General features: G+C 29.6%; 3 protein-coding genes and 1 pseudogene across 17 annotated transcripts in view; 1 reads left to right on the forward strand and 3 right to left on the reverse strand.

Moving 5' to 3' along the window:
- Nucleotides 1–612: 612 nt before the first annotated feature.
- LOC117605953 (electron transfer flavoprotein regulatory factor 1-like) lies at nt 613–11,209 on the reverse strand. 12 transcript variants are annotated; one of them, XR_013062930.1, is made up of 7 exons: nt 10,178–10,352; nt 9,944–10,116; nt 9,775–9,862; nt 9,615–9,694; nt 9,507–9,538; nt 8,196–9,016; nt 613–8,015 (listed from the first exon to the last, which is right to left on the reverse strand). XR_013062930.1 is itself a non-coding variant. In XM_076690695.1 (7 exons), the coding sequence occupies exons 2-7, from the start codon at nt 10,208–10,210 to the stop codon at nt 8,946–8,948; spliced, it is 477 nt and encodes a 158-aa protein (XP_076546810.1). In that variant the 5' UTR covers nt 10,211–10,268; nt 10,723–10,818; the 3' UTR covers nt 613–8,945. The 12 variants fall into 12 exon arrangements, 10 of the variants coding, with proteins under 10 accessions (XP_076546810.1, XP_076546809.1, XP_076546812.1 ...); XR_013062931.1 differs by having other exon boundaries at nt 613–6,761; nt 7,690–9,016; XM_076690695.1 differs by adding an exon at nt 10,723–10,818 and having other exon boundaries at nt 613–9,016; nt 10,178–10,268.
- Nucleotides 11,210–13,037: 1,828 nt separating this feature from the next.
- 26-29-p (C1 family peptidase 26-29-p) lies at nt 13,038–16,434 on the forward strand. Its single transcript, XM_034327823.2, has 12 exons — nt 13,038–13,096; nt 13,742–13,791; nt 13,869–14,021; nt 14,098–14,270; nt 14,342–14,446; nt 14,523–14,682; nt 14,758–14,950; nt 15,015–15,229; nt 15,301–15,401; nt 15,475–15,606; nt 15,697–15,886; nt 15,958–16,434. The coding sequence occupies exons 1-12, from the start codon at nt 13,053–13,055 to the stop codon at nt 16,140–16,142; spliced, it is 1,701 nt and encodes a 566-aa protein (XP_034183714.1). The 5' UTR covers nt 13,038–13,052; the 3' UTR covers nt 16,143–16,434.
- Nucleotides 16,407–24,310, reverse strand: part of eya (eya transcriptional coactivator and phosphatase 2) — a 43,960-nt gene continuing 36,056 nt past the window's right edge. Inside the window, exons 6-9 of one of the 4 annotated variants that reach the window (XM_034327830.2) lie at nt 24,171–24,257; nt 23,458–23,723; nt 18,802–19,258; nt 16,407–18,742 (exon numbers count right to left, since the gene is read on the reverse strand). In XM_034327830.2, coding sequence (XP_034183721.1) covers nt 18,561–18,742; nt 18,802–19,258; nt 23,458–23,723; nt 24,171–24,257 — 992 coding nt within the window. In that variant the 3' untranslated portion in view covers nt 16,407–18,560. Of the gene's footprint in view, nt 18,743–18,801; nt 19,259–23,457; nt 23,724–24,158; nt 24,258–24,310 lie in introns of all 4 variants that reach the window. The other 3 variants (XM_034327828.2, XM_034327831.2, XM_034327829.2) reach the window with 3 other exon arrangements.
- On the reverse strand, nt 19,840–19,961 carry LOC117606043 (5S ribosomal RNA; annotated as a pseudogene).

Below are 24,310 nucleotides of genomic sequence, written 5' to 3' on the forward strand. Positions count from 1 at the left end.
TTATCTCATTTTGAATTGTTGAACTCGTGAATACGTAACGCGTGTGTACATACAAGTAGGAGAGCACACTGACAGAGAACGTTACTATTCGTTGAATCGTGCATAAAATATTTATTTATTACTCTTATTATTATTATTATTTTTGTAACCCTTTCGCTGAGACAGAAAACTACACAATTTGACCGCTTGGAATGCTTGGGCGTGCTTTTAAACAATATCATTTTCAAATATAGAAACAGTATTTTTTTAGTTAACACGTTAACTGTTATGGTAGAAATAATTCCATGGTTAATATGGCAGAGACGTATTGACCGAGGATGCATCTTTGAACAATATTATTTCCAAATTATTTTGAATATTGAAACTGAAATTTCGGAACATAAAAAGGTTCTATGGAAATCATATTTTTTTAATTGTACTAAATTACAACGATTAATAATTAATATTGCTTAACTCGGTAAAGTCGAACGATTTTTCGAAATTTGCCGTAGGTTTCTGAATTTATGAAGTTGAACCTAAGAATTTTGGCGTGGCTATGGAGATAGATCTATGATCACAACGTATTAACTAAGATATTACTAATTAATTTTTTATTATAATATTTCAGGTTCCTATTTTATAAAGTATATAGTTGCGTCTTTTCAGTGATATTTAATATCTTTTTTTCTTTATTTTGATAAATTTAATATTTAAATTGGCACAATGAAGCTCAAGTTCTCACAAATTGTTACCTTAATTATTAGTATAACGGTAATTGTTGTTTCCTCCTTTATTTTTTAAAATTCTTTGATCCTAATTTTTGTATTAAATGCTTTAGTTTTTTATATACAATTACCAATGTGATTTTAATAGTATTCAAACAATTCCCATAACAGTTAACGTATTACAATTTATTTTCTAATTTATTACAATTTGCCAAAATTTTTCAAAATTTCTTGTTTCATTTATTAATTTATTTAATTACATTAAAGTGGTAGCGTCGGTAATTAATAATCTTCGTGACAGTCGATGTGTTATTAATTAATTTACTGACATTATAAATATAATATTAAGAAGACGATTTCCTACGTAAACAACGAGATCTTTATGGTAATAATTGTTAACACTTTACCAATCGAAAACTAATAAATAAGTCTCTGATTGTTAATGAGCCATCTATGATTTAATTGACTTTCAATTTTTCTTTTGTATTTCGTTTTTCATCTTCATTTTTCTAAATTTTAAACTACTCCTTTGCAGATTATTTTTCTAATACTTCAAAAATTTAATTGCTTAACAGTCCCTTTGTGTATTTCTTAGCGGTCTGTGTCGACTCCTTTGTTAGAGCAGGTAAAGTGTTAATATTAGAGCAGGTCTCAAACTAATATCAATTTTGAATATTCTTATAATCAGAAAAATAACAATTAAACAAACGAATAAAATTCGAAAGTGTAGCAAAGGGGTTAAAACGAATCCATTATAATTTGAACCGCTTTGTACTGTTTATACACCATGAAACATCGCAGAGGTAATTGTGTATGTTTAACCGATTACATAATTGTACTGTAATCGCATAACGAGTTATCTAAACATTTTTGGCATTAAATTATAATTTTCTTCAATATCAATGCTGAATGTATCGAATTCGCACTCAATTAAAGAAACTTTCCAGAAATGTTTAAATATTATCGCAGGCGTATTGGTGGTGTTCAAAAGGGCAAAATAATACTTAGCAAAGAAAAAAAAAACGAGTATCCAACGATCTCAGTGTTAGCCTTGTATCACTGTACAATTTGTTATTCAGTATGAAATAGTTTTTCTGTGCTGTACATACGTATATTAATAACTATTAATTAACTATTAATTGTATCGCTAACTAATTGGTAACGAAGAAGAAAAGCAAAAGTTATCGCAGAGTGCTTGTGCCGTATAAAAAGAATTTAAGAAACACAGAAAAAAAGAAATAGTTATTTTGCGTGTATGATAAAGGCTGTGCTGCCCAGCTGAAACTAACGAAAAAAAAAATAATGAACAATGGAGAGAAAGAATGTTGTTGCCAACGTTTAGTATGTTACCAAAGTTTTCCCTTTCATGGGTATTTAAAAGAAAAAAGAAACAGTATAAAGTAATATTCGAGTTTCTTTTTTCCCCACTTAATTTCGTTTTCTCTTTTTTTTTTCTTTTTATTTTCACACGTCGAAATTGACTGAATAATATGGAATTTTTTTACAGCGATTCGAAATATGATATAAGTTTATTTATGTATACATATCTTTTTTTCTTTTTAATGATTTATGTGATTAGGGAGTATAGATAAGTAATTGTGATAATCGCGAATTTTATAATTGAGATATTGTTTCTGCCGAGCTAAATGGCTAAAATGAAAGAAAAACAAAGTGAAATTATCATCGAATATTACTTGCATACTGTACTTTGCCGGTGATAATATGTATTCGGACGATAATTCGTGGTGCTTTAGTAAAATTTTCAGACAAAATTTTTCTTTCCTAATAAAAAGCATCGATCTCGAATTTGAAGATTGAAATAGTGAAGAAACTGAAAATAGAACTTTATTTTTTTGAACGTGTATAAAGTTTCGAATAATTACTAGATTGGCAATTAAATTCATGACTTTCACATTTTTTCCCACAGAATTATTTTAACATACTGAGCTCGGGACAATTTTTGTAAGATTTACTAAAAAATCAACAATTATTTTGATGCAAAATATATGGGAAGGTCACGAATTCAGTTATCAGTTTAACTCTTTATTGCATAATTTCTTTTTCTAATTTAAAAAAAGAAATACAGTTGTTTCGCTGCTGTAGAAATGTATAACATTAAAAATTTTCAAAAATTAAAATTACAAATATTAAAAAAAATATAAGGATTTCATTATATTTTTGTAACATAATGCAACGAAGGGCTAATAGAGTATTCGAACAATAAAAAATTTTGTTTTAATTTAAAGGTTTTACTGTTTTGTTCTAGAATTTTCATCAGTAGTAATTAACAAAAGTTATAATAATAATAGTTTATTTAACACGTTGACTGCTAGTAAGGGCACACGACTTTCAATCTTTATGCCTTCTAAGCTCAAATAAATCCTTGTCTTACGATTTTTGTAACAATTGGATACACATATAGAATTAGTACTTTAGAATTTAGATATTTGTTATTTGAATATCAGAACTGGTGAACAGAATTAAAAAACACCCTGGAAATACCCGAGATTAAGGCTTAAGATTGTATTAGGTGTATAAATTAATTCGGTATTTGTAGTATTACATCTTCTTAATTATTATTTTAAATTTGAATATTTTGCCGCGCTTCTGTGTATTTGAAAAATGACAACAAAGATATAACAACAACGATTACTTCAATAACTGGAATTATCATTACTTTAAAATAAATTACTTTGAATTAATTTGTACATCTCATATTTGTATTAAACAGCATTAATTTATTTTTAACAAACATCTTCATTAATTAAAAGAATAATGTAACAAATTTTCAACTTGAACAAAAGTAATGCAATTTCATTTGAACAAAAGTATAAAACACTATCTCCGAAAATGATAATCAAATGCGATTTTAATATTAACAATGGGTAGATTATCTTTTATGTTCTATTACCCTAATCATTTTATTAATCCTTGAACAGCGGAGTCTGGGTTAAACGAAAAAGTTTCATATATTGGAAGAATAATTTTTAAAGTAGTAGTAGTAAAATTTAGAAAATGAAAATGAAAATGTAAATGAAATTGAAATTAGGGCTCTCTCCGCGGTCCGCCATTCGACGGTTAAATAAAATTTTAAATAAAAGGAGTTCTATCGTATAAATCCACCATTCGTAAACACAAACCACCGATTTATCGTCAGAATACGTAAAAAAACCATAAAACAGCTACCGCTTTACTATTTTGTTACTAATAATACTGAGAACTTCAGATTCGTGCAAAAGATTATCATGGATCATGGGTGTAAAAGAATCATTGCCATGGAGTGTGTAACAAACGAAGAAGTGAACGAAAAAAGTAAAAAGACGAGAAAAAGGAAAGAGTAGCGGAGAGAATGAGAAAGTATGTGTGAGAGAGAAAGTAGAAAAAAGTGTGCGGAGAATGCTGTTTTTAAATGCTTCTTCTTAAAAAGTGAGATATAAACAAACAAAAAAAAGATATTGTCCTCCTCAGATAATTATTATAATACCGTGAAGAAGAAAAAAAAGAGCGTATAGTGTCGCCATTTGGCCTTTATACTGTTCTATCTGCGATTTCATATAAGCTTTGCGTACGATACTGTGATATGATAAGTCGCTCTAATTTTTTCGTGTTTCTTTTTCTTTTTTCCTTTCTTTAGTCGCATACGTGCGTAGAATTCGAAAGGAGAAGATTTTTATCGAGCGTCTCGATAAACGTCGATGTGTATTAAAAAAAAGAAATAGAAAAAGTAACGACATGAAAAGTGCGAGAAAGAAAGAATCCAAGGTAATTTGCGTTTAATTTGTAAAACGATCGAGCCGCTAGCATAGCCGCAGAGACTAATTGTATATCGAATAAAAAGAGTAAAGAAACAAAAAATGAAAATCTGTAGGTTTCAGCAACAGATGCGCCGAGAAAATATATAAAATATCACGATAACAAGAAATCATGAGGGAAAGAAACAAAATTTTCAATGTTTTTCATTTATTGCTGTTTGTTTCTCTATTTGCTCATCTAAAAAGATTTTTTTATTTTTTTTTTGTTTCGTGTAGTGAGGGGGTGTTGTGTGTGTGGTTTTTTTTTTTTTTTTTTATCATGATGAAAATAGAATCATCTTGAACAAATGCTAAAATGTACACACACACGCAAGCACAGAACAAATATTTTGAAAAAAAAATTAGGATTTTTTAATAAGTTGACTGTAATAATTATGCAAGGTACACTCGTGGTCAAATCTGACTTCCAGAGCAAAAATTTGCAGTACATATAGCGGAAGTAAGAATTTTCAAAATCTTAATTTTCACGATATAAACATTTTAAGTGATTTATTAATAGAATAATATGATTTTTAATTGTTATGTATTAATACATTACTGAATAGTGTATAAAAAAAGCAAGTATTAATTCAAATTTTCCCGCGCAAACGTTTATGCGCAAGGGTAGAGGATCGCTACGCGTACATATGTACATATAAGTACTGTACATGAGACCTCTTCGTTAGATTGTCCCTTTCTCCGAGCGTGCCTACGGAAAAGAGCAGGAGCCCGGGATATTACAAATACTTTCCTTAGCAAAGCCTGATTTCATCGCCAGTGTACCATCATTCAACTTTACAATTTATTATTTAAGTTATAGGATAATAGTAATACCATTTAAAATCTTTAAAGTCTGTTATTAATACTATATATTAATCACTTAATTATAATTTTTTAATTCAATGCTTCGGTTTCTTAATTGGGATTTTAATACTATTCCAAAATGTCTTCTTTCATTTGTTAATTACTTGATTAAATTATTAGATATACAAATTAATTCAATGCCTTTAGCACTACGCCTTCTTAATAACCATATTAGTAATAAGTAGCGCAGAACTGTAACAACGATGATTATTTGAATAATTAAAGTCATCGTGATTTTTTTAAAACAAATCTTCAATTTGAAAAAAAAACACTGAATTAATTTGTACAGCTAATAAATTCTTAATGCCAATCATCAATGACCTCTATAGTAATCAATGTATTGACGGTTAATTTTTCAATCTAATATTTTAATTTGCTATTTTGAATTATCAGGGTTATCTAGAATTTTCCTTATTTCTTTAGTTGTTACTTATATAACTAAAAATTTATGTGTGCTGTACACTGACCATTCTAGTCGCCGTTCAATATTTCTTTTGTAATTATAAAATTAATTTAGTTAACGTTTTTCTATCCGACTGGCCTTAGTTGGTTACTTAATAAAAAAAAAAGAAAGGAAAGAAAGAAGAAACCATTATTAAATCGTGCGACATTCCTTTGCATTATGTTTCATCAGCATAGGTACTTTATCTGATCGATCTTACACCGATGACAAGTTACTTTATATCCATAATTCATTCTCCCTTAATTCACGAAAAAAAGAAAAACACTTTATTGTTAGCCAGTAAAACGTATTCTGCCATTTCTTTTTTCTTTGTTTTTGTGTATGTACATATGTATGTATGTGACGAATAAGAGTTCTGTCTTCAATGAAAGAAAGAGTGTGTTGTATTTTAAAGGGACACAGTGTAGAAGAGTGGGAAAAAAAGAAAAAGAAAGAAAAGGAAAAGTGCAAATGGTGATGCTAACGCAAGGAGATAAATATGCGACAGGGAATTACGTTCACGCTAATAAGTAACACGCACGTTGTCATTTGTTGTTATTATGAATGATTATTATAACTATTATTATTATTTTCTCTCGTCTTTCAGTCAATGTTAAACGTTTTTATGTTCTTGTTCTTTTTAGTTTCTTTCGTACATCATAGGATGTACAAGGTGAAGCAAGAAATGATTCCTTATATAAAAATTAATTAAAATAATATAACGGTTTTTGTTTTCTAGAAATTCAATTTAAAAATTTGTTACCTTTACATTTATATTTTTAATACTTTAAAAATGTGAAAAATACAGCTTATTAGTAGTATATAAGGTTTTCATTTCTTTAGAATAATTTACTTTGCTAATATTTCAGAAATAACAGAGTATTTTTAATCAGAACAGTTTCTGACAATATCATTTTGTTCCACCTTTAAATAAAACATGGATACTGCAGTGAAGGAAATCTGTAAATAAAATCATTGAAAGATAATTGCACTTCCTTAGCTATACATAGATGACACAAACGTTTGTACACCACTAATAATAATAATAATAATAGATTTTAGTGGTATTAATAGTTTCATTAATTGCTTTATTCTATATTTTCAATTAATGTTTATGTGAAGAATCATTTTCTATCCAATTATACGATTAGCTTCACCCTGTATATACATGTTGTATATTAACATTTTGTCTTCTTTTAATTTTTTTTTCTTTAATTCTTTGATCATAACGTTGAATCAAAACAATCGATTAAGTTTTTTTTTATGGTCTTGTGTGCACCATTCGATCTCAACACCAAATGCGCTTCTCAAATTCATTTATGGTACGCGCATACTTTCACGCTTTTTTTCCTTCTATTTTTTTCTCATTTATTTCTTTCTAATTGCCCATGTTTTTTTTTGGTTGCACCAAATGTGCAATGAATGCAAGTTTCTCCGTCAATGCTCCATTTATAAAAGTTGTTACGTTGTTATCGCGAAGAATTTGTATTCATTGCATTAACTGTGCAAAATTTTGTCGACTGTTGTAAAAAATCAAGATCAGTAATTTTGTTGAAATGTTATGTGTATACATATAGTATGTATATACACATACACGTACATGTATATGAAGAGTGCAATGTAATATTTGGGACCCATTTCAGAAATAGATTCAACACTTAAAAGCAATTTCAATGAAAATGAGTTCATGTAAGTATACATTGGTGTATGAAAGTATTCGAACAGCATTTACATGTAAACTATGTAGGACAAAAAACCATTTTTAAAGTACGCACTTTGTATTAGCTTAAAAAAAATGACATTCTTGAGAAATACTTATAAACAGAGTTCGAATACTTTTGTAACTGACACTACCTCTGATTATAATAAAAATGAAATGTTAACTTACGTTAAGTATATGTATACATGGTGCTTTGTACAGTAGTAATTTATATGTATTTTAGCTGTGAATACCTTCATCTACTTGTACATGTTCAATTCAATCTTGTTTCCGAGTTACAGCGAGTTCTGTTTGTATTCATTTACTTTGATAGAAGATAAAAACTTTAAGTAAAATATACGTAGTATTAATATTTACACCTTGCATCTTGATACAAATATGTAAGCCTCATTGATCGTCATCTTATCCTTGAATTCCTTGGTAATTTTCAATTCATTAACAAAATATTTTAATCCCAAAACTATTATTACTGGGATACCAAGCTCGCTATAAATCTGAAACAAGATGAAATTAAACCCAAGTTTATATGAATCATTTTTTAAGTGCTGAATCCATCTATGAAACAGATCCTAAATGCTACATCATACTCTGTACATATAATTAGCATTTGAATGTTTCTATCATTTATATGGTAAAAATATTATTATTATTATTATTATTATTGTTATTATTACAAGAAAAGTCTGTTGGTAGTGTATTTTCATGTTCTTAAGAACTGGAAAACCCCACATCGAATTTTAATTTCACTGATTAATGTCATCCCGTTGAGACGAGAAACGTCAGATACTTAGGGATGATTTGCATCATCTCAAATAAAACTATTTTTCTAGTTGTATTGTAGAGAATACGATTCTGCGAGTTGTGCTGATTAATTTTGTAAACGCAACACAGCGCAGATGAACCTTCATCGCGTTTCCTAACAAATTATATATCATCAGTTACGTCGTCGTCGGTCGAGCAATATATCAGTGTTGCTTCTTTGTTTTTGTAAAATAGAGACAATAAAGGATATCATTACAAAAAAGCAAACAGGAAATAATGCTACAATGGGCACAATCAATTGGACTGAACGTTCTATTTTTTGTTCTTTTGAAATTTTTTAAAAATGTGTGTTGCGAAGTTTTGAGATAATGAAAAAGATAGATTTAAAAATTTGTTTTAAATATGTTGTCGTTGTAACTAAACAATGTAATGTTTTGTCGAAATGTATAAAATCTTATTTATAAAAACAGGATTTTTGAGTTGTGTAAGATGGAATTTATTTTTTTTTTTAACTCATTATGTGAAAGCTTTTTACTTTTTCTCCTTTTCTTTAAATAATTATTAAATACAATTCTCTGCCATGATTTCAATTATCTGATATTGATGTTCTTTCATTGCTTGACTTTAAATGATGTCACTTGTGCTACAAGTTGTTGAGAAAATTACTTGTTTCTGATATTAGTTCCTTGTAGATGATTTAAACTGCTCAATGATATTATCTTGTTTTGATAAGCTGAAAATTGTAATTCCAATTAATATAATTTTGAATATTCATTACTAAATTTCTAGAATTTATTATAGGTACTAGTGCAAAACATTTATCTCTGTTATGCAATATTTTACAGTTAACAAGTAGACTTTCATGAATATTATTTAGTATTAGTTGTGCAAAAGATTTGAATACAACTTACTCTACCAAGAAAGAAGAAACAAGCAGAAGTTGACAGGTTTGTAATATTCTACATTCTATATCTTTATTTGATATGTTATTTCAATTTATGATTATCTACGATTTTTTCAGCAAATGTAAAAATGTATAAATTATAAAATTAAAATATTACAAATTCTATATAGATGCAATTTTTCAACTAATCTTGCTCTACATAGCAAAAGTCAATCTCTATAATAATTTATACATAATTTAACAGAGGTTTCACCTATTTGAATTATATGTATGATATTTTAATCTTAAATAATATATTTTATTAAAATCTACAAAATACCCATTATTTCCATTACTGAAACATCAAAAGACCTGAAAACAGACATGTATGACTTACTAAATTTTTTTACACACATTATAATTGTAACAATAAATTAAAGTGAAGTACCTGGAATTAACTTGATCACCTGGAATGTAGAATGGATTACACACAGCATTAGAATAAGCTGCATGTAATTTTTTGAAGGTCTGTAAAAGAAATATATTTCTGTCAATTATGTTGATGAATAATAATTGTAAATGCAAGTAATCCAAAATCAAATCCATACCATTTTTACATCACTCTCTCTTGGTAATGCGTTTGATGATTGTAATACTATGACAAATTTGATTTTTGTATTTGTAGCATAACCATATCTAAAATTGTACAATAAAACACTTCTTCTTATTACTACTGTTTAACAACAGATTATAATGAATTGCAGTAACTTAACGTACATTTTATATTCTTCAGTAGCATACAGTAAACCTAAATATAACTCTCTTGTATCTATAGCTGTTTTATTTCCAACATTTAATTTCTCTTCTATAATATCTATTGAAGTATGAACTTTACAATGAAATTGCAACGCTGACGATTCATCTGCACACCTAATATATTTTGGGGAATTCTGAAATAAGTTTTCAAATGTTGTAAATACAATATCTTAACCTTAAAAAGTGTATACATACATCTTTTCCAATTACAGCTACACAAACTGCCATTTTTGATCAATATTACAGGTTTGAGGTATTATAATCCATAACAATATTTAATACACAACTGAAAACTTCAACTCGTTACAAATTATGATAAACGTGTACTGATATTGTTTGTATTCCATAACACGAAAATTATAATGTCACTTTTGACAACTGAAGTGTAATGATGAACTACGTAAATAAATTCAATAATTTGTTTAATTATAGAAATATGTATTTTCGAAATAAAGTATTATACATAGTATATTTCATTGTTGTATTAAGATATTAAAAATTTATCAACAATTGTCGTATTTGTAAACAAAATTAAAATAAATTCTTAAAAATTATATATATAGTAAAATAACAAGTTTCATAGAACAAACAAAACATAAATTTTTTGCACCTACGTATATAAATATATTTATAAATTGTTTATAATTTATTTTAATATTATTTTTAATAATATCTTTTCTTCAGTTCTCTGTATTTGCGTAGCTTATACATAGCTTCCAGTTCGTTAATAACAAAGTTACCATGTTCCAACATTTTTTCGATTTTTTCAGGGTCACGTTCTTCTTTGTTCTTTTCGAACGCTCTTTTTAATTTTCTTTTGAAAAAATCATAACCTCTTGGATAGTCTCGCCCCATAAATAAGAGCTAGAAATATCACTTACTAATAGAAAATATAACTTAAATCTATATAATTAAACGAATCTTAGCCATTTTTATCATTACATATTGCATGTTGTGTAATCATTAGTTTAGTACAAAACAATACATTTAATATAATAAATAATAAGTTCTCAATATACCAGAATAAAATTGAAATAATTCGTACCGTTTTGTATAAATTAATAACTTTGGAACGTTGAGACATCGATCAAAGTTAAATCGATTGATCAAGAATTAAATTAATGTATGTATAATCAACTTTAGTATCAAACATGTAAATTTAACCGAATACAAAATTAATTTGTTGCCAACGTAAGATTGTTCGCTGATATATTACATATACATACATATGTATATACAAAATGATTGCAATTTTGATAGGTTTATATCATTTAAAACGATGCTGTATGTGCAAAAATGTGAAACAACAAAATGCTTTTAATTATCTTTCGCTTATGCTTATTTTGCAGAATATAACACGCGTTATCAATTAACTGCATAACAAGTCCATTGTTTCTCTCTTCGCTAAAGACAAAAAGTAATGCTAATCATTATTTGAAAATATGTTATCTTTTTATCCTAATTGTTTGACGAAAAACTAATTTTTTTTAATTGGTTTCATTTCCTATTTGCTGATGGTAATCTTTTAACAATAAAGCTGACTCATACTGTAATGTAACAAGAATAATAAATGTGCACGTTGTAGTAGAATATAAAGAATATTTCTTTAAAATTGTTCCTTCCAGAAGAAGCAAATTTTGAATGTCAGTACAGTGCTAAAACATGTTTCAAAAATAAAAGTTTATTCGTTTTTCGAAATTAAAACTTGTATAGAAAGTTGCCAATTGAAAGGGATATTTTAAATTTAAACATTACGAATTTTATTTCAGATATAGTTTGTTTTAAAATATCATTAATATTACTTAAATTACATACAAAAAGAACAGCTTACAAAAAGAACGATGTCCAAAAGTGGCCAAAATTTGCCACATCATATAAATGTATGAAATTAGTCTATTTTTATGTTTTTGGACTGCTAATTACGAATGTTTGGGGAATTTTGTGAAAATGCATTTTTTTGCATAAAAATCTTGTTTTGTAGAAAGCGTTACCTTATATCATTTTGGAAAGTTTTTTTGCTTTTGAAAGAGCGATAAGTCATTTTGATAGATTTTTTTCGTAGATTACGAATTTGAAAACAAAAGTGTTCCATTTTTGGACATCGTTCTTTATAAGCATGAAAATAAAAACTTTAATAATGTTTGAATAGAGTGCTAAGCGTCATAACCTGGATATTTTAATATATTAATAACTACGTTGTGACGGAAACAATGGACTTTATCCCGTTTAAATTATCGGAAGCATTGTTATCAACCGCAGTCGTATATACAAGTTCGTGAATTCTAAAAGAAGTGCTGAAGGTGCTGAGAATTTGTCGGATCATGTTTATATTTACATTTTACGACTTCAGAGTAGTACGTGTAATGTGAAGAAAATTATTTCTTTTTTTAATTAATGTCTTTTGTAAAAATCATTATACAGGTCAATTACTGTAAGTGAAAGATGAATACGACTAATCCAAGTTTATGTATTTTTAATTAAGTTTCTTTGGGTTATACATTTTGTTTCAAACTAATGATTTTGTGTAAAACTGTAGAAGCACTTGAAATTGATTGTTTCTTTCAAAAGGTCGCAATTTTTACAAAAATAACGGTCAAATTTCGTTTTAGGGGACCAAAAATTTTTGGTTAAAAAATATTATAGTTTTTGACCTGAAACATTCGGAAATACAAGTTAAAAGTTTAAGAAACTGCTGGTTTAAAAAATACGATTATGTGAAAAAAGTGTATTTAGCGTATACTTGGACAGGTTAGTACGACACCATACCATATTGTTTCTAAATACGCATTTTGTAATTAGTTCGCTGAAATGACTGTAACTTCCAGTTATCTTATTTAGAAATATATTGCTCCTTGATAGCTGCGATCAAAGAATCCATAAGAGGTACATATAATATCACATAAAAGTGACCGGTCACCTTACGGCGGCCGGAAATTTTAGTTTGATCTAACCTAACCGAGATATGTGAACCAATCAGAAGATGGGTATGGATGGGTAGAAGCAATATGGCGTCGTACTAATTTATCAAAGTATACTAAATATTTACGCTTTTTTTACGTATTTTTTAAACATGTGGTTTTCTAAACTTTTAATTTGCATTTTCGAATGTTTCAGGTAAAACTTTACTTTACCGGATCCAAAATTTTGGACCTTTTTTTTTTGATTCATAGGTTTTTTGCGTAGAATCTGAAAATGCAAGTCTTAACTTTAGAAATCCAATGGTTAAAAAGTTATAAGCGTGTAAAGTTTGACATTTTTAGCGGAGTTGCTACGTTACTGTGACGCCATATTGCGTTATATGTATAACCTGATTGGTTCTCGCATGGGCAGTACAGTCTCTTTCTAAAATAAATATAAACCTAACTAACTCAAACAGTATCAAAGTTACGATTTGACTGAACTCGCTTGAGTGATCGGTACCCACATGCGTCTGCCTGCAGCTAGCGACACCGTTCATTGGACAAGAAGCCAATATGGCGTCACAGTAACGTAGCAAATGCACTAAAAGTGTCAAACTTTACATGCTCATAACTATTTAACCATTGAATTCTTAAAGTTAAGACTTGCATTTTTGGATTCTCCGCATCAAAAACTATAGATTCAAAAAAAAAAGGTGCAAAATTTTGGGTCCGGTAAACTAAAGTTCAGCCTAAAAAAAAAATGTCCAAAATTTTGGGTCCGGTAAAGTAAAGTTCAGCTCTCTGGATACTTACGACGTAAATATCTAATTTAATACTGTGTTGGTTATTTCTGTTTCAGAAACATAAAAATGCGTGTTTTCACTATAATTTTCTCTTTGATAATAATAGGTAAGATTGTATTTATTAATACATTTATATATCATGTAATAAAAGTATCTAAATAAATATATATCATTTTTTGATAGGTAATTTTGATATTGAGGCTGTTAAATCTCCAACATTTAGCACTAGTTACACAGCAAAGGGAACCTTGTATATCCCATATGCTGAAATTCGAGAACCATTTTATGCATGGTATGATGGTAAAAGTGGATCTAGCAGAATAGATTATTATGGAGGTAATTGACATTTAAACCAGTCAGTCTTTTGTTAATCTTTCTGAATAAAATGTTAACTTACTTTTGACTTAATTAGGAATGGTGAAAACTTTCCAACTGTCAGGTAAAGGATCTTATGGAATAAGTATAAAAATTGCTCCGATCACTACAGAAAGTATTTTAAACGAAGAAACATGTCTTGAAGTAAATGGTACTAGCCAATTGAAGATTCAGCCTCAAACCATTATTCCAGATACCTTAGGAATGGAGGTAACACAATATTTTCTCCTTTTTCTTTATTTATACTTAACATTGAATTGTGATATTCAACTCTGTTTCAGTGTATTGGGGAAGAAATAGTTAATGGATTATTATGTGAAAAATGGAGGCTTGTAGAAAGTATTAACGAGAAAATAAACAAATATACTCTTTGGATAAGATATAAGGTAAAATAATTACATTATTACTTATTATTACTTACAATTAGTAGTATCTGTTTAATTATTTTATAATTGATTGTAGAAATCTCCTCGCATACCTCAATTTAAAGAACCAATTCCTGTAAAGTATGAAATGAGAGGATTTAATAGCCTCTTGGGTTCTCACTATGATCATTACTATTTGGATTATGATTGGTACTCTGCTGAGACACCTAGTTCAGAAGTGTTTGAAATTGGGGAAAGTACGTGGAATATTTTCTTTCTATTCATATAAATTTTATTCAATAATATTTTAACTAAATAATGTTTTTCAATAGATTTAACGTGCGTTAGTTTCCCTGGACCCGGAGACAAACACATATATACATTCAATCCTATGCGTGAATTCGTTCATAATTACGACGCACATATGCACGAAGCGTTCGAAAATTTCAAGATGGCTCATAACAAGGAATACATAAGTGAAGTAGACGAATTGGCACGCAAAGAAGTTTTCAGACAGAATTTAAGGTATGCATTACGCATTTATATACTGTAATTATGTAATAATTATTTTCATTTAAAACATTTTCAGATTTATTCATTCGACCAATCGCGCTAATAAGGACTATCAATTAGATGTTAACCATTTAGTAGATCGTACTGATTTAGAATTAAAAGCTTTACGTGGTAAACAATATACCAAAGGCTATAATGGAGGACAACCTTTCCCTTATAATACTGAAGAAGTGACCGAAGTTCCAGATTCTTTAGACTGGAGGCTTTATGGGGCTGTTACTCCTGTTAAAGGTTGGTATTTACATTTATGTAACAAATCCTATAGATTTTAAATCAATGAATAATTATTTTTGATTAAATAGATCAATCTGTTTGTGGCTCTTGTTGGAGTTTTGGTACAACAGGTGCCGTCGAAGGCGCTTATTATTTGAAATATGGAAAATTAGTACGCTTATCTCAACAGGTAAAGAAATTAAGAATGCAGTTATTATAAATGGTATAAATAGAAAATATTTATTATTTTTCTATAATTATAGGCTCTTATTGACTGTTCATGGGGTTTTGGAAATAATGGCTGTGATGGTGGTGAAGATTTTCGATCTTATCAGTGGATCATGAAACATGGAGGTCTCCCCGCAGAGGATGAATACGGTGGTTATCTTGGACAGGTAAATCAAAAGAAATACATGCTTTTTCAGTGTAATTATGATTATCTAGAATACGTAGAGATTAATACGTGTTGATATTTTTTTTTTTAGGATGGTTATTGTCATGTTAATAACGTTACAAGGGCAGCTAAGATTACTGGTTACGTGAATGTTACATCTGGAGATCCCAATGCTTTGAAAATTGCCATTGCGAAGCACGGACCAGTTTCAGTCGCAATTGATGCTGCTCATAAAACATTTTCATTCTATTCTCACGGTGTATATTATGATTCAGCCTGTGGTAAGTAAATATAATATTTTTTGTTATTTTTTAAATGATGTTTGATATAAATATAATTTATTTACCCAAAGGTAATACAGAAGAAGCATTGGATCATGCAGTTTTAGCTGTTGGTTACGGTCAACTGAATGGAAAAGATTATTGGTTGATCAAGAATTCATGGTCAAATTACTGGGGTAATGATGGTTACATTCTTATGTCTCAAGAAAAGAATAATTGTGGAGTATTAACAACACCAACATATGTTACCATGTAAGAACGAACAAATAATACACTATTTTACGTTTTTAGTATAAACATATATGTATGTACAAGTTTTTGAAATGGAAATTATATATTTTCTTTTAAATAAAATGTTAAATTCTATTTTCTGTTTCTACACAAAAATATACTGAAACGAGAAAAGAAATCACTAAACGAGTAAATAAACTGTTAAAGTTATATTCGATGTATAAATATAAATAGTACAAGGTAAATGAGACGTAATTTTATTTGGATCGTATGAAAATTAACGTTGTAGAAACATGAATAAAATGATTTTTATTGAATATCGGTAGCAATTGAAAGCACTTTTATAATTTTCTTTCCCTTTTTGTTATTTAAAAAAAAAAACATGTGAATAACCAAGAACGCACAGATACGATGAATTTATAGCAAATTACGTGGTAATTCTGATTCGTTAGTCCACAAAGTAAAAAAGCATAAACAAATATGGACACTTATGCAAATAAACAATGTTACGTTTTTATCTTAATATAGAAATTGTTGCTATACACTGAAAAATCTAATCTTGTATTAAACTATCATCGGTTGTATTGGAAAGCCTGACACTGGAAGTATGATAACAATTACTTACAAAAATATATGTAATTTCAATAGGCACAATTTACGTAATACAGTTTCTTAAATTATACATCGCTGTGCGTACCATACAAAATTGAATATATCGACGAAAGGAATTTTATACAAATCAAATGGATAATTAATTATTTGATCGTGTGTAAATTTTTATATAATAATTGTAGTAATGTTACATAATTTCTTTTACATCCGACAATCTATTTTAATACAGAGATCCACACTTGTCATGTTTGATCAGTGTAATTACAATGTGAATGTAACATAAAAATACAGTTATTTGAAAAAATTAATCTCTCAAAAGTGTAAATAAATATACCAGTTTTAAATGAATTTCTTGATATAATCTTAATTTTTAAATATAATTTGAATGATTTAAACTTTTTACTCAGTCGAATTTCGTACTGAATAATACACCAATAAGTAATTTTATTTAATACTAGGTTTTCTCGCGATTTTATAGCTTGTGCAGATTTTGTGCTATTAAGTTTACTAAACCATGTATTAATGTACTTTGCATTTTATATATTTCTCTATAGATTTTTCAAACAATAAGCAACTTTCATGTTTTTCTAGAAAAAGTAATTGACTTTTTATTATAAAATAGACGTCTAAATTAAAAAAAAAAAAATTGATTGATTTAAGAATGTAATTTGCACAAATTTTTGCCGTAATTATTCTGGCAAATGTTTACTTATTGAATATATGATATTATTTCAAAAACATATAAATTGATTTTACAGTTATTCAACGACGTTAACTTTGGTTATCATTTGCTAATCCTATATTTTTTCTTTTATTAATTAAAATTTTCAGTATATAACATAAACTCGTACATTCTGAAAACGTTATTTTACGCCATTCTTAATATATATCGTAATTTTATAAATTTCAATTACTCTCACGACCTATACATATATAATCTGCTACATCTGCCTAGGATAATTCGAAATATTTGAAATCTGAAAAATGTTTCTAAACCACACCATGATATGGACGATTCAAAAATATATGTACCTAAATATTCTATTAGTATTTAATACGTACGAACAAATAAATGATACGAATGAATAATATTTCAGTCAAATATATTCCCTATGTATAATATAACTAATAAAAACGTGACTATAAACTTCCACAAAGTAAGCATCCGTTCGACCATGCTGTATTACGTTTACTGGGATTATTTTATAATTAAATAATTGGATTAAACACTGTATCACAATATTTGTGTAAAATTGTCAAAGATTTCAAAATATATATTCATTAAAATATTATAACTAACAAAGTTATGCGTAACAGTATCTCGCCTGCGAATCTAAGAACATTTTCGACCAATTTTAAATTTGCCGCGCTTTTAGAGCAAGTAATACAACTCGTTTAAGTACCCAAAAAATAACTGTTAACGAATCAATTGTTAAATCATATGGTCGAAAGTATGCAGGAATTAATTGAAAATATTCTCCATACTATATATAAATCTTTCATCTTCGATTTTCTTTTTTTTTTCGTTACTTTCTGTTACTTGCATTGTATATCACTTGTGGACCCTGTTCCGATCGGTCATATTTGACGATCGACGAATAGCCATGTAATTAATTATATATGGCGATCTCAGAGGAACAGTCGATCCCCAAATTTACGAATTACGATCGATAAATAGTAGGAATGTTAAAACGGTTCGCTCAATAAAAGCGCTATCTTAAGGCGCACTAAAGAATATAGAAATATCTTGTGAAAGTATTCTTTCATTGGACATATTCGAACAGATTCATTTTTCTCGCATCCAATCCTATTTTTTATAAATACATCTTGTTTAAAGAAATCCCATTTCTAAGGCGTTGTACAATGACTGTATGTCCGAATGACTATTTATTCTCCAAAATGGGAAGTTATGGGCACGTGCTGCCGTTTCTTCGTCCGAATCGTCGCCTATCACTACGTAAGTGCATCTTCGACCGAATCGTGCTATTACTCTTCCAAAACAACTTTCTTTTCCTAAAAATTTATATATATGAAATATATTGGGTAATTTTTTAAAGAATTATACGACTTACCGATTTTCGAGGCAGAATAAATATTTTCAATTGGAAATATTCCACCAATTCCGAAAAGCAGCACTTTCGAAAGAGCCGGTACCAACTGCGTAGTCGTAACAAGAATATTAATGCAGTGACTTCTTTTATTGATAAGACTCAAACACTTCACCGCAGAGGTTAGCCAATTGTCGGTCAATACTTCGATCTCTGATCGTAATTGCAGCCACTGTTCTTGTTTCGCCGCACCTAATAAGCCGCCAACGTTGTTCCGGTAATTACTGTAAATCTCTTTTATTTTTCGATAACGGAATGCCAGTTTTCTCATCCAATCCACACCACCCCTAACACCGGAAGCCAAGCATATACCGTTGTTTGTAGACGCACATTGGAAACCATCGTTCGCAAAGTTGTAAGAAGACAGGTCCTGCCCGTTATCATCTGATGATACGTCGTCGATGTGTACTTGGTCACAGTCCTACAAAATAAGATCATTCAATTCTTATTAATACAAAGCATAATTTAAAACTTTTATAAAAATCACCTGGTGAGATTAAAATTAATTTGGGTCTAAATAAATAATTAGAGCACCTTTTAAATATTAACTAAATATTAAAATAAAAGAAACACATAGTAGGAATATTAATACTGCAAATTGTTGGTTTTCTGCAGATTCAATACAGATCTCTTTTATAATATAAAAGAATAATAATACGTAGTGGGTCCTCCCTGTCTACGGTATTACGTTCGAAGATTTATCGCGGATAATAATGATAATAAATATGGTAAAGTTCAATTTATAAATTATTCACAGTAAGATATTCTTAACAATGAATTTTGTTTTACGCTTCTATGTGTGTCGATCAAGTTTGTGAAACTTTTGGAATTTCGAAGCGCGTATAACTGAAACCATGGATACCGAAGTTGCATGTACGGTGGGTCGATTATAATGCAAATTGTAATCAAAACACATTCGAAGATTTGAGCAATTAAAATATTTAGAAATAAATAGAAGAAAATTTGATTGAATATAGTTAATTTATTAATTTGACAAAAAAAAGTCAACAGGACGCGGAGTTCCCAAGCGGTCACCCATCATCCAAGTACTATCCGCGCCCACCTTAGCTTGACTTCGGTGATCAGACGAGAACCGGTAGGTCCTAAGCAGTATGGCCGTTGGCTAATTGTAAGATATAGGTATGATCTTTCATTGTAAAAACTTATTAAAAACTTAACACTTTCGCTGTCAATCTCGCGACAGCGCGTGATAGTGGCATACGGCATGTCCCTAATATTTTCTGGGTGGCAGCGAATATGTTAAGGAATACATAATAGGTAAATATGCATAAAAGGTCACACATTTTCTATCTAAACTCCACCCAGATATGTTGCAGCGGGTAGTGCCCTGAGCAACTCCCTGCAAGAATCAAGTGACGGTCGACATTGGTTTAGGACAGGCCTGGCCAATCCAAATGGTTTCACGGGCCATTTTGGTGATGCGCAACGTTACGGTCGGCCGCATTTTAGGTAAACATGCTTTTAAAAAATGTAGTTCAAATACAAAATGAATAAAACTTTATTGTTATACTATGATTCATTGTTATAATATAATTAATTCTCGAGTCTTAATTAATGGGATATTTGTTTATCCTTTCTTTCACTTAATTTTTGTAAATCTATATTTACGTTCGACGTTGCACATCTTAGGTGGTTTTCTAAATTGGCATCAGTTAACGAAATACGTAATGAGCTCTTTGTAAATTTCATCTTCGAAAAAAATGTTTCACAAACATATGTGGATTCAAAAGCACTTACAACTCGCTGTGTAAAATATCTTAAGTTGGAATATCTCTCGGATGTAATATAAGTATTGTAAAAATTAATTTTTGATGTGGACGCAAAAATTTATTTCATTTCATTGTTGCACTGTAACTCAATTAATTCCATTTGCAGATTTTCAGGAACATTGTTCAAGTCAACATGAAATGGGCATGAAAATATTTCAAACATTTTATTATATTTTGCTAATTTTGAGAAACAACTATCAAATGCAGTTATAAGTTTCTTTATTTTATTAGCATATTTCGAGAAATTCTTAGGTTGTTATTCTTGGGAAGTTATTTAACAGCGGAAAGTTGGCACTCAAATAACAACAATTTCTTATTAAAGCTTTGAAACAAAAGTTCCAACAGAAATATAAAATCGCCCGGCGGACCGCACAATTTAACGTGGCGGGCCGCGTGTTGGCCAGGCCTGAGTTTAGATGATATAACAAATAAAAAGTTTGACAACAAAGTTTGCATACGTCTCTTTATAACTTTGAGTGGACGGGGGGGAGATTGCATCCTCTCACACGTGTGTGTTATTACTATCTTCAACGAAACTCAGAAATCCGTGTAGTTGCATGTTGAAAGCTTTTAACGAACTGCGAGGAATCGATGAACCCGATTGTTGACAAAATATCCATGTAGCTATGCTTTAAATAATATAAATAAAAACTTTGTTACTTAGAGATCATAAACAGACTACTATGACGTACATAAACACGACTGTTCCTAATATCAATTAATAATACCTAAGCAAAAGCATGGAAAAACTTCAGAAAGGCCCCCAAACTTCGAATTTATAGTAATTGAGGGACGAAAAATCGAATGAGACTAATTACAGAGCTGGATCTCTAACTAGACTTAACTAGACTTAACTATCTAGCCCGTAAACTAGACTTAACTATCTAGCCCGTAAACTAGACTTAACTAGAGATAATTATCACAAATGATGTCATAAATTGATTCTCGAAGGCTACTCTATCTAACCTAACCTAACCTTTTATTTTTTTTTATTTGCCGGAGGGGAAATACAGTTACGTACGCGCGGAGCAGTCCCCTTCGCACTATTCGGCTAAGGGATGCCCAGGCAGTGTGGGACTCATACCACCCACGAGGGGTGGCATCCTATCCACTAAAACCCCTCTCCCGTATGGGGGTGTACATCCCCACCCTAGGATAGCCAAACTTCGGATTTATAATAATGGAGGGACGAGAAAAACTAAAATCAAAATTAAAGAATAAAAAGCTTTAAAATTTGAATTACAGTTTAGCGTTTAAGAGTTGGTGGAAGAGTGACGAGCGAGCATTCTGGTTCTGCTGAGGGAGCACGTGAGGAAGCGAAGGACTTTCCCAGGGAGCAAGAGAGCCATTGCGCAATTTCACCCCTCCTGCGCATGCGCAGTCTGATTTTCAAGCCGGATGTGAATATATATCTCGAGAACGTTTTATTTGCCGGACTTGATTACTATAAATTACTCATTTACTATAAATCCGAAGTTTGGCTGCCCTATGGTGAGGAGGCCTTTCGGAAGTACACCCAAAAGCATTAAAATTGTCAAACATTGATTTGTTATATCTCCTAAACCAGGCATGTCAAACTCGTTAACCACCGAGAGCCATATTAAGTATTATATATTAAATTGCGGACCGCAAAACAAATAGAAATAAAGATGAAGCATAGCTTTTATTATAAACAAATCAATACATACAAAATAATAATACATAGAATATAAACATATTAAAAGATGTTGTCAAAAGTTAAATAAACGTATTGGTCATCAATATTGGCGGGCCGCGTGTTTGACATGCCTGTTCTAAACCAATGTCGACTATTACCTAATTCTTACGAGAAATCACTCAGAACACTCTTCCAAGTGGCGCTCAAATCGGAGATGTGTGACTTTTTATACATATTTACCAAAATGTGGATAATACACATTAAACGATACGTGGGGTTTGGATTGTGACTTAGATTCAACTGACTTACTTTTATAATCTACGAAAGCAGGAAGTTAGAAATAGGAGTAGTTGTACACTGAGTTGCATTGAATTTGTCGCAGTGAAGTTGGCTACAAATTCACTAACACATTCACGTTGCGTCAGTGAGTGAATGTGTGGCCAACTTCACTGCGACAAGTTCAATGCAACTCATTGTACTGCACACTACACCCTCTTTTTCTTAGACTATATAGTATCGAGCATGGTAGGTTTCTTTAGAGAAAATAGCGAGTAGGAGAAATTTTCAAAATCCTAGTATAAAAAATATTAAAATTAATATAATTTTTAATTCCAAAAATGATAAAATCTACTACCTATACATATAACTAAAAAATATTAATAATAAAATAAAGATTATATGAAATTTTGCCGAAAAAACATTTATATACGAGTGGTGGTACTTTTCTCCATTTTCCTCAAAGAAGATCGGCGTTATAAATACCAAGAGACATCGTGTAAGTCCGTAGATACGGATGGCCGACTGTACTTTTTGTATTTAAAAATATTATTATATCATTATTTACATCTTAGTACTAATATTATCCTTTTACAATATTGTATTATAATATTCCATAGATGTGTCTCCAATTGAAAAAAAAAAAAAAAAATGGTTTTGAAACCGGAAGTTAATAAAATTTGCATGGGTTTGCTAGTTACTGAAATAAACGAATAAAAATAAAATGTTAAATGAAATTTTTAATATTTTAAATATAACATGTTTCCAAAACACGTTATACTTTTGAAATAATTTTAACCAACTTGTAAGTATTACACATTATTAATTATTTTTGAATTTTCTTATTAAAGATTGTATTTTTTTGCTGAACTCCAATTTAAAGAATTATGTATTTACCTCGATATCATTGAAAAAGAAATGAGTATCAGCCAAATTAAATATCATCTCCTCTATTCTGTAGGCAACTTGGGCCAGAAGGTTAGGATCCTTACGGTGCTTCGTTGCAAATTGTCCGGTGAGCAACGAGTGAAACACAACTATGGTTTCGTCCAGGTCCCAAATGAATATCCGGTCAGGACCGGCTTCTGTCGTGTCTGCGGAACCTATACTGTTTCCACTTCCGCTTTGACGCCTTCCGCGTCTACAAGGTTTCGCCGTCGCCCCTGAAACACGTTCATTCATCGTCATTTTTTTGATGCATCTTTTGGTTAATATCTTATAAAATTGCATTATTCCATTTTTCTTAAATTTTAATTTCAGTAAGTGTCATTATGGTAAATGATTTGAAAAGCTTTGTTTTTTGAAAAGTTTCTAAAATTAAACAAAAATGACTGTTAAGTAAATAAGAGAATTTTAAATATCAATCTTTTAAAATTGAATATTTATAGATATATGCTTATTATAATAGTTTTGAAATGTTAAACTTATTTATAAATATAAAATTACATAAAATTGGGGCTTTTTTCGTGGTCTGCGAAGGGTTAATTTATTTATTATTTTTAGTGAGATAAAACTGTCGTACACACACCCATCAGAGCACGAATATTGATAGAAAAAGTAATGAATAAATAGTAATAGAAATATAAAATCACACGTACGAATCGTGTTACCTTCGATGTTTGCGGTTTCTCTTGCGGTTAGATCGCTGGCATCGTGAGTCGTTGCGTCCAACGTGAGTGCAGACTTTGTCGAATCTTCTTACAAAGAAGGAAGATCGTTACTGACAAATTATAATTGCTAACAAATCAAA

The sequence above is a fragment of the Osmia lignaria genome, chromosome 2 (genome assembly GCF_051020975.1).
Source record: "Osmia lignaria lignaria isolate PbOS001 chromosome 2, iyOsmLign1, whole genome shotgun sequence".
Taxonomy (NCBI): Eukaryota; Metazoa; Arthropoda; class Insecta; order Hymenoptera; family Megachilidae; genus Osmia; species Osmia lignaria.